At 30.4% G+C, this 17,014-nt stretch overlaps 3 protein-coding genes across 3 annotated transcripts in view; 1 reads left to right on the top strand and 2 right to left on the bottom strand.

The window, feature by feature from the left end:
- LOC145964967 (sex-lethal homolog) overlaps positions 1-6,589 on the top strand; it is a 92,262-nt gene extending 85,673 nt beyond the window's left edge. The window contains exons 6-7 of the transcript XR_014436575.1: positions 5,245-5,797; positions 5,887-6,589. The gene's annotated coding sequence lies outside the window, so the exon portion shown is untranslated. The remainder of the gene's footprint in view (positions 1-5,244; positions 5,798-5,886) is intronic.
- LOC145964957 (cytosolic 10-formyltetrahydrofolate dehydrogenase) lies at positions 4,936-11,837 on the bottom strand. The gene is made up of 8 exons (XM_083088119.1): positions 11,822-11,837; positions 10,831-10,883; positions 10,160-10,301; positions 9,517-9,751; positions 7,654-8,333; positions 6,886-7,300; positions 5,909-6,567; positions 4,936-5,789 (listed from the first exon to the last, which is right to left on the bottom strand). Exons 3-8 carry the CDS (start codon positions 10,293-10,295, stop codon positions 5,212-5,214), a joined length of 2,703 nt encoding a protein of 900 aa, XP_082944245.1. The 5' UTR covers positions 10,296-10,301; positions 10,831-10,883; positions 11,822-11,837; the 3' UTR covers positions 4,936-5,211.
- A 623-nt stretch (positions 11,838-12,460) lies between these two features.
- On the bottom strand, positions 12,461-16,599 carry LOC145964962 (protein Red-like). Its single transcript, XM_083088127.1, has 3 exons — positions 16,455-16,599; positions 15,875-16,381; positions 12,461-15,699 (listed from the first exon to the last, which is right to left on the bottom strand). Exons 2-3 carry the CDS (start codon positions 16,361-16,363, stop codon positions 14,629-14,631), a joined length of 1,560 nt encoding a protein of 519 aa, XP_082944253.1. The 5' UTR covers positions 16,364-16,381; positions 16,455-16,599; the 3' UTR covers positions 12,461-14,628.
- Positions 16,600-17,014: the final 415 nt, after the last annotated feature.

Below are 17,014 nucleotides of genomic sequence, written 5' to 3'. Positions count from 1 at the left end.
AGACTATATTTACAGCCGTTTATATATTTTTCAGCTCAAGGACAAATTAAATTAGTATTTCATATGCTAAGAAGCAGATAAATGAATAATTCCATTTTAATCAAAGACTAAATGCTACATTTTTATTTATATTTAGAGATTGTAAATATAATTATGAAGCCATTTCAAATCTATGATTGAAAGCATTGATTTAAAATAACGGTTGTTTCTATATATTTAAAACTAATTTATTTCAAAATCGAGATATTAATATCAATATTAATAATGTATAAGGCATACACGCATAGGTTACTTACATTAGTAATTTACCGCTTTGATTTAATTCTATCAAAATCCATAGATGACTTGCGAAGTTGCCATCCTTGAATTTAATTTTGATAATTTCTCTTATCGTTTCTAATCGTCTTTCTCTCTCTCTCTCTCTCTCTCTCTCTTCTTCTCTCTCTTTTTCCTTATTTAACGTATTGTAGACTTTTTATTTATTAGAGCACACGAAGGTTCGATGCAATATAAGGCTAATACAGAAGAGCAGTAAAATCTCGATTTGTACAACTTCTGTCTATAATCCACAGATTTGTCTATTGCCATCTTCTATTTCAGCCAGAATAAAATGAAATAATTAGTATGGATATAATCATTATCTTACAATTGCAACAAAACGATAATAGAATGTCAGATAAGAAATAAAGATTGTACTTCGCTATATGCAAATTTTGCATATGTCATTAATCTTATAAATAAGTCGATTAAGTTACGTCATTAAAAATGATTGACATCGAAAACAACATGATAACAAGACAAGATGTCGAGTTCACGAAGTAATTATTCAAAAAAATTGTGCAAAAGAACGTTGTTAGTATATTTTATTGTTTAAGTCTGCTTTATTGTCTATAGAAATGCTATTTATATATCAAGTGCATTATATATTATATTAACAAGGTTGATAAGTTTTATGTTTGTATCACGTTGTTTTATCATATGTATAATATAAATAATAATGTATAATTTACATCATTTATTAAAATGTAGTTTCGAGTTATATTTGTGTGTATAATAGAAGTTTGTAAAATTCTATATAGTTCTATTCTATAAAGTTTTGTATGTATAAAATATATTTATACATATATTGCATATTAATATTCTGGAAACTCAATCGTATATGTTGTTATTTATTGTTGTAATCGCAACCGCGATTACAGAAAATATAATTATAATCAAATTTTAACAGTTTACTTGTGTTATTATTTTTTTTAAATATATAGAAATTCTACATATTTTCTTAATATAATTAAACTTATATTAACTTACAAGTTCAAACAAAATTTTGCTCTCAAACAAAAATGCTGTATCTAAGTCTATATTTATGTCTATATGCTATGTCTAAGTTCTATATTTATAGCTGTTGCCAGGTCAAGGACGTCTTAATATTCAACGTTTGATATCTTAAAAGGCAAACAATTGAATAATCCTATTCCAATTAAAGGAAACAACATTTCCAAATAACATTTTTCTGCTTATCTGACAAAAAATAAATAAAAATGATTATGGAACTATTTGAAAATATAATCCGATTTATTTTATTTAAAGTATTGATTTAAAATATTATTTTCCTGTAAAAGGAATCATTTTCAAAATCAAAATATCGATATTATTAATATACAATGAAAAAAATTTAATCTTTTCGACAAATTTTCACGAGAAAGGTTGGATATGATCAAATATTCTAACTTTATTAATTAACTACACTTCATTAATTCAAAGGTTCAGTGAATAAATACGATCTAGAAACGTATTGTGGGTATAATAACTAATCATAGAGACGTATTGGGTTTAGTAACTAATCATTAATTATTCTTAGAAAAGTCCGTGAATGCTTATTGCTATCCATTTATTTATGGCTTAGTTAGAAATATATAATTGATATAACATTGAACTAACATTGAAATCCAAGTTAGAATAAATTAGAAATTCTGATCTAATCAACATTGAAATGGAATAAATTGCTGATAAATCTTCGGTTATCATTTTTACATAAATTCAATGTTAGATCAATTAATTATATCCCGATGGTTTGTAGATTAAAAATCACTCTCTAAATGAATATATTTAGAAATTATAGTTTATAATAAAAATAAAAATTAAATTTTATTAATTTTATTAAGTAGAAAGTACTTAAAAACAATCATATAAAAAATATATGTTATTTATATTTTATTTATATTTTATGTATATTACACTTATGTAATACACTCATGTAAACAAATTTCTTGAAAATTTTGTCGCAAATTATATATCATATAAAAAGTTTTATAGATCGAAAGAAAAGATTATTTTAGATATAATATATAATCGTTATTAGTTTAGATTTACTATGAGAAGCTGTTATTATGTAATATTACATAATTGATATATAATGCTACTGGTATTATGTTTTAAACCACTTTTTAAACTTCATAAATTATTTATGCATTACATATCTAGCTCATTATAAATACTCCTTAAAAATAATTCTGGTACAGACTAACTGTAACTTTTATTTCAGTTTATAATAATCTATATATGCAATAAGATACTTTGTAAAAACTGTTTCAAAGTCAATTGCCTCTGATAATAATTGCAATGAGGACGTAATATTTAATTTTTATTTCAGTTTTGAATTAGTTAGAGAGTTATATGTATAATGTGTTTCTATTACTACTATATTTGCCTTTAAAATTTATATAAATTTTTTTATATATTTGTTTTGCTTTTTTCAAAAAAAAAATAAATATTATATCTACGTACATTTTTATATGTAACCTTTATGTATTTATGTAAAGTGTCAATATTCTCTTATTCATACATAATACATAATATATTATAATATATTATATATCACATCTAAAATAATCTTTTCTTTCAATATATATTATATATCTATATAATATATAAATTATATATTATAAAACTTTTTTATAAAATTTTATACTATAAATTTTTTTAGGCAAAATTGAAGATAGAATTCGGTTTATAACATATGTCACATATAAAATATAAAGTATAAATATAAAATATAAAATATAAATGATAACCATTTTTATATGATTATTTTTTAAGTGCTTTTCTTTCAGTAAAATTATAGAGTGGCATTCTATCTTAAATTTTATCATAAACTATAATCTAAACGAAATCATTTAAAGTAATTTTTAATTCGCAAAACATTTACATATGGTTAATTGATTAATTGTTGATACAATGTTAACTGTTATGACTATTAAATAATATGAAATAATAGTTGAAAATTCGTAAACAATTTGTACTATTTTGATGAAGATTCGTTCAGAATTTCAATTTTATTTCAATATTTAATTTTTTTGACATTAGAGTTTGATATCAATTATATTTCTGACTGGAAATTTAGCCAGAATAAATTTCAGTTAGTATTGATTATCATCTTACATTTGTAATCAAACGATAGCAAAAGCATATAATATCAGAGAATAGCTCACAAAGACTTTAGTTTTCTAAACATAAGTTTTGCATTTGCATTTATATCTGCATCATTAACTTAATGATTAGTTAGTGTGGTTAAAAAAGTTTAAACCAATACGATAACAAAACATGTGTCAAGTCCACGCCAAAAAAATTGTTGTATAAAAGAACGTTGTTAAAATGTATATTGTATTGTTTAAATTTTTTTTCTTTCTGCAAAAATAATGCTATAATTTTTAAAAGCGTTTATTAGGAGAGAATACGTGCCCTATAAAATTATATTTTTTTAATTTATAATATGTTTTGAAATATTACAAATGTTATGTATAATAAATGTTATATATATATATATATATATATATATATATATATATATATATATATATATATATATATATATATATATAATAAAATTATAAAGACTCGTAAATGTGTGTAAAAAAGATATAAAGAAAAGAGATAAATGTAATGAAATTAATTATAGAATTAATTAAAAGTAAAATATGTATTTAACGTAAAATATCACACGTAAAATAACACAACCATATATTAGATCACTTTATCGGATAATATTTGATAATATATGTTAAGATATTCTAATAAAAGAATAAAATTGTATAACTATTTTTATTTCTAATCTATGAAATTTTCTGACATTTATTCGAGCTATCGATTAAATCTATTACGAATCCGATCGATTTTGGCGTTACTAAAATTCGATAATCTAAATTATTTTACAGCTATGAATAAATTCTACATATTTTAAACTGTTATTTTTCGCTCGAGATACACATATCTTGTGATTTTAATGAAATTTTTTTATGCATCTATCTAAAAAAATATCGAGATAAACGAAAAATAAATATCTTATCTATGATATTATTCAAAACTCTTAAGAAAATACCGAATTTATTCATTGTTGTGGTAATTGATATAAAAAAACGAATTTTTTTATCAGTCTATAATATTTATTTTATTTCCCATGACACATCTCTTTTAGAAATATTTTTTCTATTTTTCTTTAAAATAAATCATTGTCATCGTTTTTTTGTTTGATTTTTCCGATTCTTTCTCTTAAAAATATCATGGACGGCTATTTGCGATCGATCTAATGAAGGCGGAGGATATGCAAGAAACACATTTGCTCGCAAAACATCACATAACATTTGAAACTTCAGGAAAAAATGCAATCCTTAAAAACCTTTTGTGTCGTATATGCCGTACACTGGAAGCGATAATTTTATGATTCTCTCATTAATCCTTTCTCGTTTTCCGTTTAATATATTGCAAGACATTTATTAATGATTAATTAAAATTAATTAAAAGTAATTATTTAAATTAATAAAAATTAATTTTTAAATAAAATTAAGAAGCGGATAATTAGTATGAATAAATTTTGACGATGGTAATAAAGGAGGCGCAGATAAAAAGAGAGAAGATAATAAAGGATTAGAAAAAGATAAATAAATTAATAATTCATAAATTCATTCAATATAAATAATTGATATATGAAATATGAAGAAACGAAGAAATGTATATATGTTACATAACTTTTCTTATATAAGTAGTAAATGAAATATAGTTGTGTTCAAAAGATCTAATGGAATGTAAAATCCGGCATAATATTCCTCAAAATAATTTTTAAGCATTATTGTAAGTTTTGGTACAAATTGTTTCGCCATTAAACACATGTATCTACAATATTATATTATAATACTCGAAGAATAATAATTATAATGATTAATATTCAACAGTAACCGTTTTCGTTTTCAGATATTCATTAAGTGCCTCCTGACCTAAGTCTTTTCCGAATCCGGACATCTTGAAGCCACCGAAGGGAGCCGCCACGTCCGTTTTGTTGTATGTGTTAATGAACACAGTGCCAGCTTCGATCTTCTCCGCAAACCTGAGCGCCCTGCTGATATCCTTGGTGAGGATACCTGAGGCCAGACCGAACTCGGTATTGTTCGCCCGTGCGATCATCTCGTCGATATTCTTTGAACTGAACTTGGAGATCACCATAATCGGTCCGAACGACTCTTCCTTGGCGATGTACATGTTGTCCTTGACATCCGTGATGATAGTTGGCTCGAAGTACCAGCCAGGACGATTCAATCTCTTGCCGCCGTAAACCAACGTGGCACCCTCTTCGATCCCGATTTGTACAAACTGCAAGAGTTTTCCCAGATGGGCCTTGTGATTCTGCGGACCGTGAGCCGTACTTCTGTCCAGGGGATTGCCAATGGAGATCTTCTTCACTTCTTCGACTACGTGTTTCACAAATTCGTCATGAATGGTCTCCTCAACGAAGAGTCGTCCTATACGAGTAATAATAAGAATTATTTGAATTATTTTTTAGATAAAATTTATGTAATTATTGATAGAAAATTTCAATTTTTCAACTTTTCGAAATAGAAAAATAAGCGCTGTCACTTACCAGCAGCGATGCAGTTCTCGCCCTTGTTGAAGAAGACACTGCTCATACCGATCCTGACCGCCTGCTGCATGTCAGCATCCTCGAAGATGACGAGAGGACTCTTGCCGCCGAGCTCCAATGACACTTTCTTCAGATTACTGTCGGCACAACTTTTCATGATGGCTTGGCCGATCTGCGTAGAACCGGTGAAGCCCAGCTTTCTGACCAACGGATGCCCGACTATAGCATTTCCAACGGTACTGCCAAAACCGCAGACGATGTTGATGACACCCGGTGGGATTCCTGCGCGCACGGACAATTCAGCGAACTTTAGCGCGGTCAGAGGTGAGGCCTGGGCCGGTTTCATCACCACGGTATTGCCGGCCGCCAGACAGGCCGCCATCTTCCACGAGAGCATCATTAGAGGATAATTCCATGGGGTGATCAAACCGCATACACCGATCGGTTCGCGCCGCGTGAACGTGAGATTTCGATTCGGGCGCGCGTGCGAGATGGGTATGGTCAAACCATGGATCTTGTCGCACCATCCGGCGAAGTATCGCCATGTCTCGATAGACATGCCTACGTGAGTCTTCAAAGCAAGAGTATAAACTGCACCAGAGTCGATAGATTCTAGGGTGGCCAGTTCCTCCTTGTGCTCTTCCATCAAATTTGCTAATCTAAAAAATGAGGAAATATTAAAGGATAAGAATTTCGTTGAAGATTGAAAGTAATCTTTGTCTTATTAATTGAAAAAGAATCTTTGTTAATCTCATTTAGAATTAAATAAGTAAAAATTCTAAGAAACCTTATTAATTTAAAGAAATAAAAATTTTAAGAAATTCTTCAGTTAGTTTTCATTCCCTAAATTTCGCAAAATTATCTTTGAGTCTTATTTTTTTTTATTGTATATATATTTAATGTATTAATAAAAGACATGACGAATATAATTACTTAAAAAGTATATAAAAGATGATATAAAAAATAAATTAGCTTACTTGAATAACAATGCTCCACGTTCCCTGGCGCTGATTTTACCCCATTCGCCCTCCTCGAAGGCCTTCTTGGCAGCTTTGACAGCTCGATCGACATCCTCAACGGTTGCGCTTTCTACAGAGCAAATAACACTCTCGTCGTGCGGATTTAACGTATCGACAGGTTTGCCGTGGCCGTTGACAAACTCGCCATTGATGAAGAGTTGTTTAGGAAATCTCAAAGTCATATTGTTCGCCTCTACTACCACCGCATCGTACTTGATCTCTTTTACGGCTACGTTTCCTCGAACGGCGAGAACGACCGTTGTAGCGAATTCTTTGAAGACCGGCGCCATGAAAACATCGGTATTCTGCAAGCTGACGCCAACAGCGTCTTTAAGCTCCTCGACCAGTCGTACCACGTCCATGCTGCCCGCACCTAAGATTAAGAAGAAAAAAATTAATATTATATATATACAAAATCTTTTCAATTTAATATAATAACTAAAAATAAAATGTAGATTTAGCTGAAATTATTCAATAATTTAAAAACAAATCCCCAAAAGCCCGTTTTAGATAATCCATTATTTACAAAATTTAAAACAAAATATTATATGTAATTTGGTATGTATTCTGATTGTATTTATATATGCATTTAATTTCTTCATGTGTATGTTTTTTCAATTACGTAACAAAAATATTATAAATTCTATCTAAAATTTTACAGCGAATTATAAACTTTGAAACTATGACAAATCTGATGTAAGTTTTTAAGAAATTAGAATTCATTACCGGAAGCAAAGAAATCTGTTTCGTTGTCGACATCAATTTTAAGAATATCTGTCCAGATTCGATGAAGAACGTCAACGATTTTCAGTTCCTCTTCCGTGAATTCCACGATCTTGCTGTCGCTAGTCTGTCCATATTTACTGGCGTGAATGGTTTTGGTGCCGATCTTAATTCTTTCCACGTTAACGCATTGTCCATCGCCAGCCTTGATCAGCAAACCATCCGAATGAACGATTCCTTTTCGCTCCTCGAGATCGACCTCCGTCTGGACCTTCGGTAATTTACCGTTGCTCCATAAGGATGATCCGAAAAGACGCACCTCCTCATTATTTAATATTGTCCAGGCACCTGGAGTACTATCCAGACCGCGAATAAAGTTGTGAACTTCCTTCGCCGGCTTGGTCCAGTCGATTTTCTGGAGATCTTTCTTATTTAATAGCGGATCGTAGGTCGCGCCTTCCTCGGGTTGCGGTATCATAGGCGCGATCTCCTTGGCCACGAGATCCACGGCCTCGCCCATGGCCTTGATTCCCTCTGGATAAAGAAAGTTGTTGTATAAGCTGTCCACTGTATCGTTTGGTTCCACTTTACAGGATTTCTGAAGGAGAAGCGGCCCGGTATCCAGACCATCATCTGCCCAGAAGATCGAGAATCCCGCGGTATTGTCTCCTTGAATCAGAGTCCTGAAATAAGATGGATAGACTTATTAATGAAATTAGTGTTTGAATGTGTTTGATAGTGTTTTATATTATTTATATTGCAGTGAAAAAGTGGAGATAATTAAAAAAATTCTATTATTTTAAGTATTAGAATAAATCACTGTAACACTTTGAAATTTTTCATATTTTATCCGAAAATTTCCAGGCAACTGATTGAATAGGATAGAATAATCGATAAGAAAAGAAAATTACTATGTACATATTAATTTATTAATTATAAATATTTATTATTTATTATTGCTATAATTCGCATATTATTTTTAATTAATAAAAAAAATTGTTATTCATTTTAAAAATATATAACTTTCAAGATTGGCAAAAGAAATGAAATCTCTCTTTGATATGTGACACGAGGAGTAAAAAAAAATTTGCAAAGCGTTTGCGCGAGAAGATAACGCGCCGAAAATGTGCGATGGTATCGATTCATAAGTCAAAGTGCACGAAACGTGTGTGATATATAAACACGCGTAATCATCGAATGACGAAATCATATAGCGAATTCGTAATCGCGTACTCTCTAAAAGTGAATCAGTGTATTATCACTGATTTACAGTGCTGTACTTATAACTGCTTGTAATCAATGACTATTTACTGTTTTTCAATGATAATATACTGATTCACTCTAGTAAAAACTACTTTCATTAGAGTGAATCAGTGTATTATCACTGAAAAACAGTAAATAGTCACTGATTACAAGCAGTTGTAAGTACAGCACTGTAAATCAGTGATAATACACTGATTCACTTTTAGAGAGTATTATCGTCGTCATCATCGTCAACATATTTTCAACGAGAAAGTAGTCTCGCTTTGCGTAATCTGGAGCGCGAAAAGCCACAGCGAACCGGTTGTTACAGCATGTGCAGGGATACTCGCCGATATCGAGAAATATTACGTCAGACAGGCTGCGCGATATAAACTGATATGAGAGCTAATATTGCAAAAATAAAATTGACAATAGATCAATAACGAATGAGAATTAATTATAATGATACATAAAAAATAATATATTCCCTTAAAAAATATTGTGATGTTAGAATTTAAATTTTATTAAGATATTTTATGAATCGTATTTCGCATAAAAAGATCTCCTGTTGGAGAATTTTCGATAAAAATTAAAGAATGCGTGTATTAGATTGATTGAACTCACCAGCTTATGGCGCTCGCTCCTCTGTGCCTGGGCAGCAAGGACGGATGATAACATATGCTTCGATGGCGAGGGTGATTGATAACCTCCATGGGGATGAACTGGGTGCAAAAGGGAAGGACATTGAGGTCTACCTCGATACCTCTGTATAGTTCCAAGATTTCGGGCAAGGCTACTCCTTTGCTCCTCCATGCTTTGATCTTGAAAACCGGCGTGTTGTCAGCCTTGGCGGTGATCGCTGATTCAAGATGATAATGAGAAGCATTATGAGAAGCAAATGAGATCACTTGTTGAATATTCCTCATATTATAAAGTTTTAAAATTATAATTAGTCGATTGAAATATATAATATAAAGAAAAACATGTCACATATAAATTCTATATATTATGTTATACTATCTTCTTCTATCTGATACTCAAAATACTCAACAATTTTAAAAAGAATGAAAATCACAATAGATGTAATCTCGAGATTTAATTAATATCTATAAATCACATTTCAGAAACTATATATACATATTAATATGTCTTATTATTGTGTGTGATATTTTATATCATATATCTTATTGATACAAAACTTATATAAGAACTATAAGAATTTTCTTTTGCAGGAAATTTACAATAAAATTAGTTTTCAAATTTATACCTAGAGGATCCTCGCGATTTCCCTTATCCGGAATCGTGAATACTCCGGTGATCTGATGTCCATTCTGTCGCAAGAGTTTGTAGACCTCCGCTGCGAAGGGACTCTGCCCGATGATAGCCACTTTGAGCTGCGCCATCGTCGACTGTGTTTAGAAAGAATTTTTGTTAATTTATACATATCTTAACAGTAAAATTTCTAAAATCTAATCTTAATAGTGAAAGATTAAACTTTGCAATCTTACAATTAGTTGAAATGTGTGTTATTTTTAATATATAAATATATTAATAATAATATATTAAATATATATTTATGTATTATTAATTGTAATACTTTTTGATTGCCACTTGAAAAAATAATTCTACGAAACAAGATTTCTGATACAAGCGAAAGAAGAAAGAAGAAATAACAAAGTGAAAATTTTTGCTCGAGAAATCTCTTGTTATCTTAAAAGATATTTCCTACAGCTGTATATCTGGTTTGTACTATAATTTTGCATTTATCTATAACAACAAAATATAATGACACGCATTCTTACTTTTATTTTCCGATATAATCACGATATTATAATCTAATTTTTTTTCCGGAAAATTAGTGACTTCTAACGAGATAATAAATAATTTACTTAATTCGTGGATGCATTAATTAAATAATATTCACCAACTTATACATACCTTCTTGAGATTTCCGTTGCCTGTATATTATGTTAGTAGCGGTTTTAAGCGAACTGTAAAAAATGTATAATTACAAAGCTTATTTACAGAATAAATCGCCGAAGTTTCATTTACAGTATCACGCATACTGTCACCCATCACCTCATTCACTATACAAAAATTAAATATATCTTTTAGTTAGTTATAATAAATTAACATATTGAGTGTCAAGTGAAGGATTTCTATTATTAAAATCACTTTGCAAAAGCTCAAACTATATAATATTGCATATTCACTCTGTGTATTACGCTGCTCTCTTAAATAAAATCAGTGTCATCAGAATTATTACAACCCAGACAGCACACATGTCCAAAAGACATCTAAAAGACGACTTAAAGACGTTTTAAAGTCCTCTGTCTTTAAGACATCTTTTGGCTTTTTTGTGCTGTCTGGGAAGCAATGATAGCAAACAATGAAATCTTAAAAAAGAGAAAAGAGACAGTTACTTTGATCTGATCATGTTGCTTTTTCAATGAAATCTTACTGATTTTCAATATAATTAGGAAAATATAAAATGAAGGAGCAAAGTAAGTATGAACACTTTTACTAGAAATCAGTAAAATATTCATTAATCTTTATTGCTTTTAAGTCATATTTTTACTGATTCAAATTAAGAGAGTAAAAGAACATAAGATTTATATAAACTTATTAGTATAATAACGATATTAAAGTATAATAGGATATTAATATAATATTAATATTATTGATATAACAAAAATTTATAAGTATATATAATGTATATCATTACACATGCATCGCTTAATCGGTGGATTAATGTAACATCTCTAATATTAACAATTTTTAAATATAAATGTGCATCAATGCGATCTTTGTACAACATTCAATGTTAATTTTTTCTTTTCAATCTTTATCTTTATTTTTCTCTATCTTTCTCTCAAATATTAATATCTTTTTTTCTCAAATTCGATGATATATCGAACTTGCGACTTACGATATTCAAGACGAAGTTGCGCCTCCAGATGAGATTTCTCAGACCCAGCATCAGTTTTACGAGCACGGGTGTATTAATGTCTAACTGTGGTGCCTTTACTTTCGTAACTGACGATCGACACTCACGATGGAACGCGAGCAGTCCACCATTAACGTAGCAAACGTGGAATCGATTTCTTCGATTACGAACTCGGGCAAAACCGGCTACGTTTATATAATGTCAACGATATCTCCTGCACGCGAGGGTCAAGATCTTCTGTCAAACATCGAATTTTTATTCTCGAGACATTCTCGTTATCTTTAGAACCACGAACGGATACTGAGAATTCTGTGATTTATAGCTGAATAATTTATGTGTGTGTGTGTGCGTGTAAATAATACATTTTTAATAATATACATATGATAAAATATAATATCAAGAATTTATGTAGCATTTATCGTTATAAATGAAATAATGATAAAATGTATATCTTGTTATACTATTTTATCGCTTTATTAATACATTCATTATTAAATAATAATGTAGTGCATTAACTTTTCTCCTATAAAAAATAAGAGAATTTTTGAACCAATTACTCTTAAGAAACATTTTTATATGTAAGTCAAATATTTATTGAAATTATATATATTATGTCATATAATAGAGAGTAAAGTGTGTATAATATATTATAGTAATAAGAGGCGAATATATAATAATTGCGACACTTACAATTAGATCCGTATTTATAATTCATTCTAATATTCAAAATCGTCCAAGTACAATCTTAAAATGCTATTTAAGATGCTTGATTAAAAATTTAAAATGATTGGTTTAAGATGCTTGATTAAAGATTTAAGATGATTGATTTTGAGATGAAAGATTTTGAAATTATTAATGCAAGATTATATTTAAGACAATTTTAAATACAGAATGTTTCAGTATCTATGGAACAAATTTTAGGAAATGATAGATCTTACCAAAAGAATCAATTTTTATCAAGAATTTTTATCAAGAAACTTATGTTCTTTGACATATCTCTGTTCAAACTGCCCGTAAGATGACAACTGATAACTGACTCTATAATATTGCGTGTAACGTCTGACAATATTAGTTCACGTCCTTTAATTTTGTTTTGTTTTTTTAATTTTATTTAAAGAACATAATTCGGTGACAAAGTACATGAGTCTTAACAAAAATAGATTCTTCTGATAAAAAAACTTATCGTCCTTGAAGTTTATTCCACGAGTTCTAAAACACTTTGCGTAAAAACAAACTATGAATACAGGTTTAAATTATATTAGCAATCAAAACTTATTATGTCAAGAATTTATATTTTAATCAACTAATATAGAATTGTATATAATTCTAATAAATATTTGAGAAAAAGCTATATATATATTATAACTTTTTCTTTTTGACTTAACTGTAATTAAAATTCAAATTGAAATACACAAAAATATTTACAGATGCAAATTTGCTTGGAAATAATATGAAACACATTGATATAATTTTATTTTAAAATATTTGCATTTCATGAAATTCGTCATCGGGATACTTGGATGAAAAAATTCTTCTTTTGACGACAATGACTTTCTAATCGACGCAAAATGCGAGTCTAAACTGACTCAATCCAGTTTGAAGGAAAGATTCTCGCAATATCGATCGTAAATAGGCAAAGGTCTCACCCCAAGATCTTTTCCGCTTCGAATCGGTTTCGAGTCACCCGCCGGGAAAGAATTAATTCTTATCTCAGAATAACGCGGTTTACAATACTATCGATTTTAGCATATCCATGATGCAGTAAATACGTTCGATCATCGCGTAATCTTATGTTACATCATTTTTCCTGTCCTCATTTCATAAATTGTTTAAATTAGCTAAAATTGTTAAAATTACATAAAATTACATAATCGCTAAAATACATTTCAATAGAATCATATCTTTTTTTTTTTTTAGACAAATGTAATAAGTTTTATTTTAGCATTATTTCGTGGATAGGCGTCTTTCTTGTATTATAAAAATTCATATATTTGTGTTTTCGAATTTACATGGTTCTGTGAATTTTCCATAAAGTACAACAGCAAAAGCGTAAGTTTAAAGCTCTTAGAATTAAAGAATGCAAAATAAGCATTTTATGCCACATCGGAAAACCGGTTATATATGTGTGTGCATTTGTGTATATTTATGTAAATATTTTTATTGCATGAATGGATAGCTCAGAATTGCTGAATTAATGAATTTACTCTAAAAACGTCATCGATCAAATGTTTATTAAAGCTATAATATATTGTATGACAAGCGCGGCATTAAATTATCAATAACTAAAATTTATATATTACAACTTCAAATTTTGTTTTACTTAATGAATGTAATGTAAATTTAATAAATATTTGATTAATAAAATAGAGCTATATGTGTATTTATAACTTTTTCTCTTTGATTGATTTGAATTTATTCATTAATTTATATATATAATATGTAACTGCCATTGAGAGATCATATTTTGTAAAATAAATTATCATATTATATCAATATAATTTAAAACTGTATTAAATTTTAGCCTATGATACAGCATATAATACAACTTTCATTTAAGATATCATCATTGGGGAATCACTCATAATGTCTATATAACTAATATATCTCTTATATATATATATACATATATATATATATATATATATATATACATATATACATATATACATACATATATATATATATATATATATATATATATATATATATATATATATATTCGGTTATAACTTTACAGAATTAACTTATTTCGTTCTCTAATTCTAAGGAAGATATATTATTAAAATATTTCAATATCGCGGTACTTTGAACTCAGATGAGCCATCGAGCGTCGTCGTCGGTTTCCTCTTATTCATAATATTCTGAATCTTCTGCCATTCACGATCGAGCTCTGCCTTCTCGTTTTTCTCCTTATTATATTTCCTAGTGCGCCTACCGTCGGCCATCTTGACACCGTATTGAAAAGCTGCCTTAGGTAGCGCTTCCTTGTTATTCATATATTCACTATACTCCTCGGGTGTATCAAAGTCCCAGCGTCCAATCGGACCCTTCTTGTTACCCAGATCCATCTTCGTGTAATCTACTTCATCGTCCGAGTCGTCGATAGCATCTTGCATCTCGTCTAGACCTGGGTAACATTCTGCGTAACCTTCTGGTTCAGCTGCTAACTTATTCAACAATGCGCCCTTCTTGGGAGCATTATTGTCCGTTGCGGTTACTGCATTTTGTTGCAACACGTTCGGCAATTGAGGAGCATTTGCTTTGTCGTCGGTATCGAGATTAGACTCGGGCTTGTCGAAATATGAACCCTTCTTCTTTTCGCGCGATTGCCCGTCCTTCTTGCTCGTCACTGTCGGTACATAGTCGCCGATATCACCATAGATACTATCATCAGCGACTGGCGGTCGTGGTTGGATGTCTATATCATTCTCATCGCCACGAGCCCGCCCATCCTTCAGCTTTTTGCCTTTTTTACTGTGTCGACTACCTTGACGCAGATACGACAGGATCTGCGCTAGTTTGTTGATCACTATATCGTTGGTCGTAAGAGTCGGCGTATTGTCAATCGTCGGCACATCCGCTTTGCTTCTGATCAATGTTGTAGGTATATCGACGTCGGCATTGTCATCATCCAGTTCGATCACGTATGCCATGCGACCTGGCGTGAATAACTCATTCCTCTCGATCTGCTTGGATTTCATGATCATGATAGTCTTATACACATTCCGGCCCATCTTCGTCTTGAACTGCATATCGTCATCCTTTTTCTCCGGCTCCTTCTTCGATTTCTCCTTTGGTTTCACAAGCTTCTCCATTTCCTGCTCTTGCTCGTGTTCTTTCGCTTCAATCTCACTACGCACCTATAAAATAATAGCAATATTATTATCATTATCCAAATATCTAATTAAATACAAATTAAATACAAATTATTTGTCTCAAAAATGTAAATAATGAGACTCTTGATTATGGCTTCAATGAGATCAAAAAACAGCAGTAATAAAGTTTAAAATCATGTATAAGTCATATATGATATACCTTCTGTAGAAGAGCGTAATCCAAGCCCTTGACCAAATGAGTATGTTCCATGTCACCTCCTAAGAATTTAGATTGTTGGATCATCTGTCTCCTGCGTTCTGCGGCATCCATGCCGGATTTAAGGTCCGGTGCAACGGCTCTGTAAGCACTAGCGTTGTTCATAGGATCTTCCGCCTGATAATCCTGATTGGTGCCATCTCTGCGTTCCCTTGCGCGATCCCTATACTTCTCCGCGAGTTCTGCCATCTTATCCTCCTCCTGTTTTTTCAACTTTGCGTAGAAACTCTTCTTCTTCCTTCGCAGCTCTGCTCGACTGCCCCCACTAACTTGGGGGGTTTGAGCTGTCTTTGCACTGGCATCCCTCGCTGTACCTGGTACGGAAGCTGGAGTAGCTGAGGGTACTGACGCCCTAGGAGTCATCAGGAGTTTTCGAAAGTCGTCGTTCGTCAGACGAACTGACATACCCACCTCTTCCTCCGTCTCTGGCATTTTGACTAGCTGTTTTTCCTATAGAATTAAGGTTATGATTAATAAAACTCTTGGCAAAATGCATAATAATTTTAAAATATAACAAACTTACCTTTTATGAAAAACTGCAAGAAATAATAATCGAAATCCTAGCTTTGATGATATTAAAAACGATCCAGATAAAATTATATTATTCGTAAAATTCGACGACAGCCAGTATCAGCTCGTATACATATATATATAACAACACAACTAATCTGATATACTTCAGCGCCACATAGGGTCTGTTCTTTTTAGCTGCACTGCTGTACTAGTGCAATAAGTTGGAAAGAGACAAACATACTTTCTTTCACTCTAACTAATTGCACTAGTGCAGCAGTGCAGCTAAAAAGAACAAGCCCATAATTATAATTATATATCACCAACAGATGATAAATGCTCAGCTGATAAGTGACTGGTATTAGAAAAGTGCATTTTTATTCCAAACATATCGCACTTTTTGTAAAAAGAAATTAAAATATATTACAAATTATTTTTGTGAACATATTAGTAAAAAAAAATTGTAATCTTTAATTGCAAACTCTTTACTTCTTTAAAAAATTGTAATCTTTAATTGCAAACTCTTTACTTCTCTAAAAAATAATATAAAATATTTTTCTAATTATTTTTTAA

This window comes from Camponotus vicinus, unplaced genomic scaffold (assembly GCF_025532165.1).
Source record: "Camponotus vicinus isolate PSW18456_S1 unplaced genomic scaffold, iyCamVici1.0 SCAF_14, whole genome shotgun sequence".
Taxonomy (NCBI): Eukaryota; Metazoa; Arthropoda; class Insecta; order Hymenoptera; family Formicidae; genus Camponotus; species Camponotus vicinus.
Note: the sequence above shows the minus strand (reverse complement) of the source record. Positions and strands in the feature narration are given on the sequence as shown.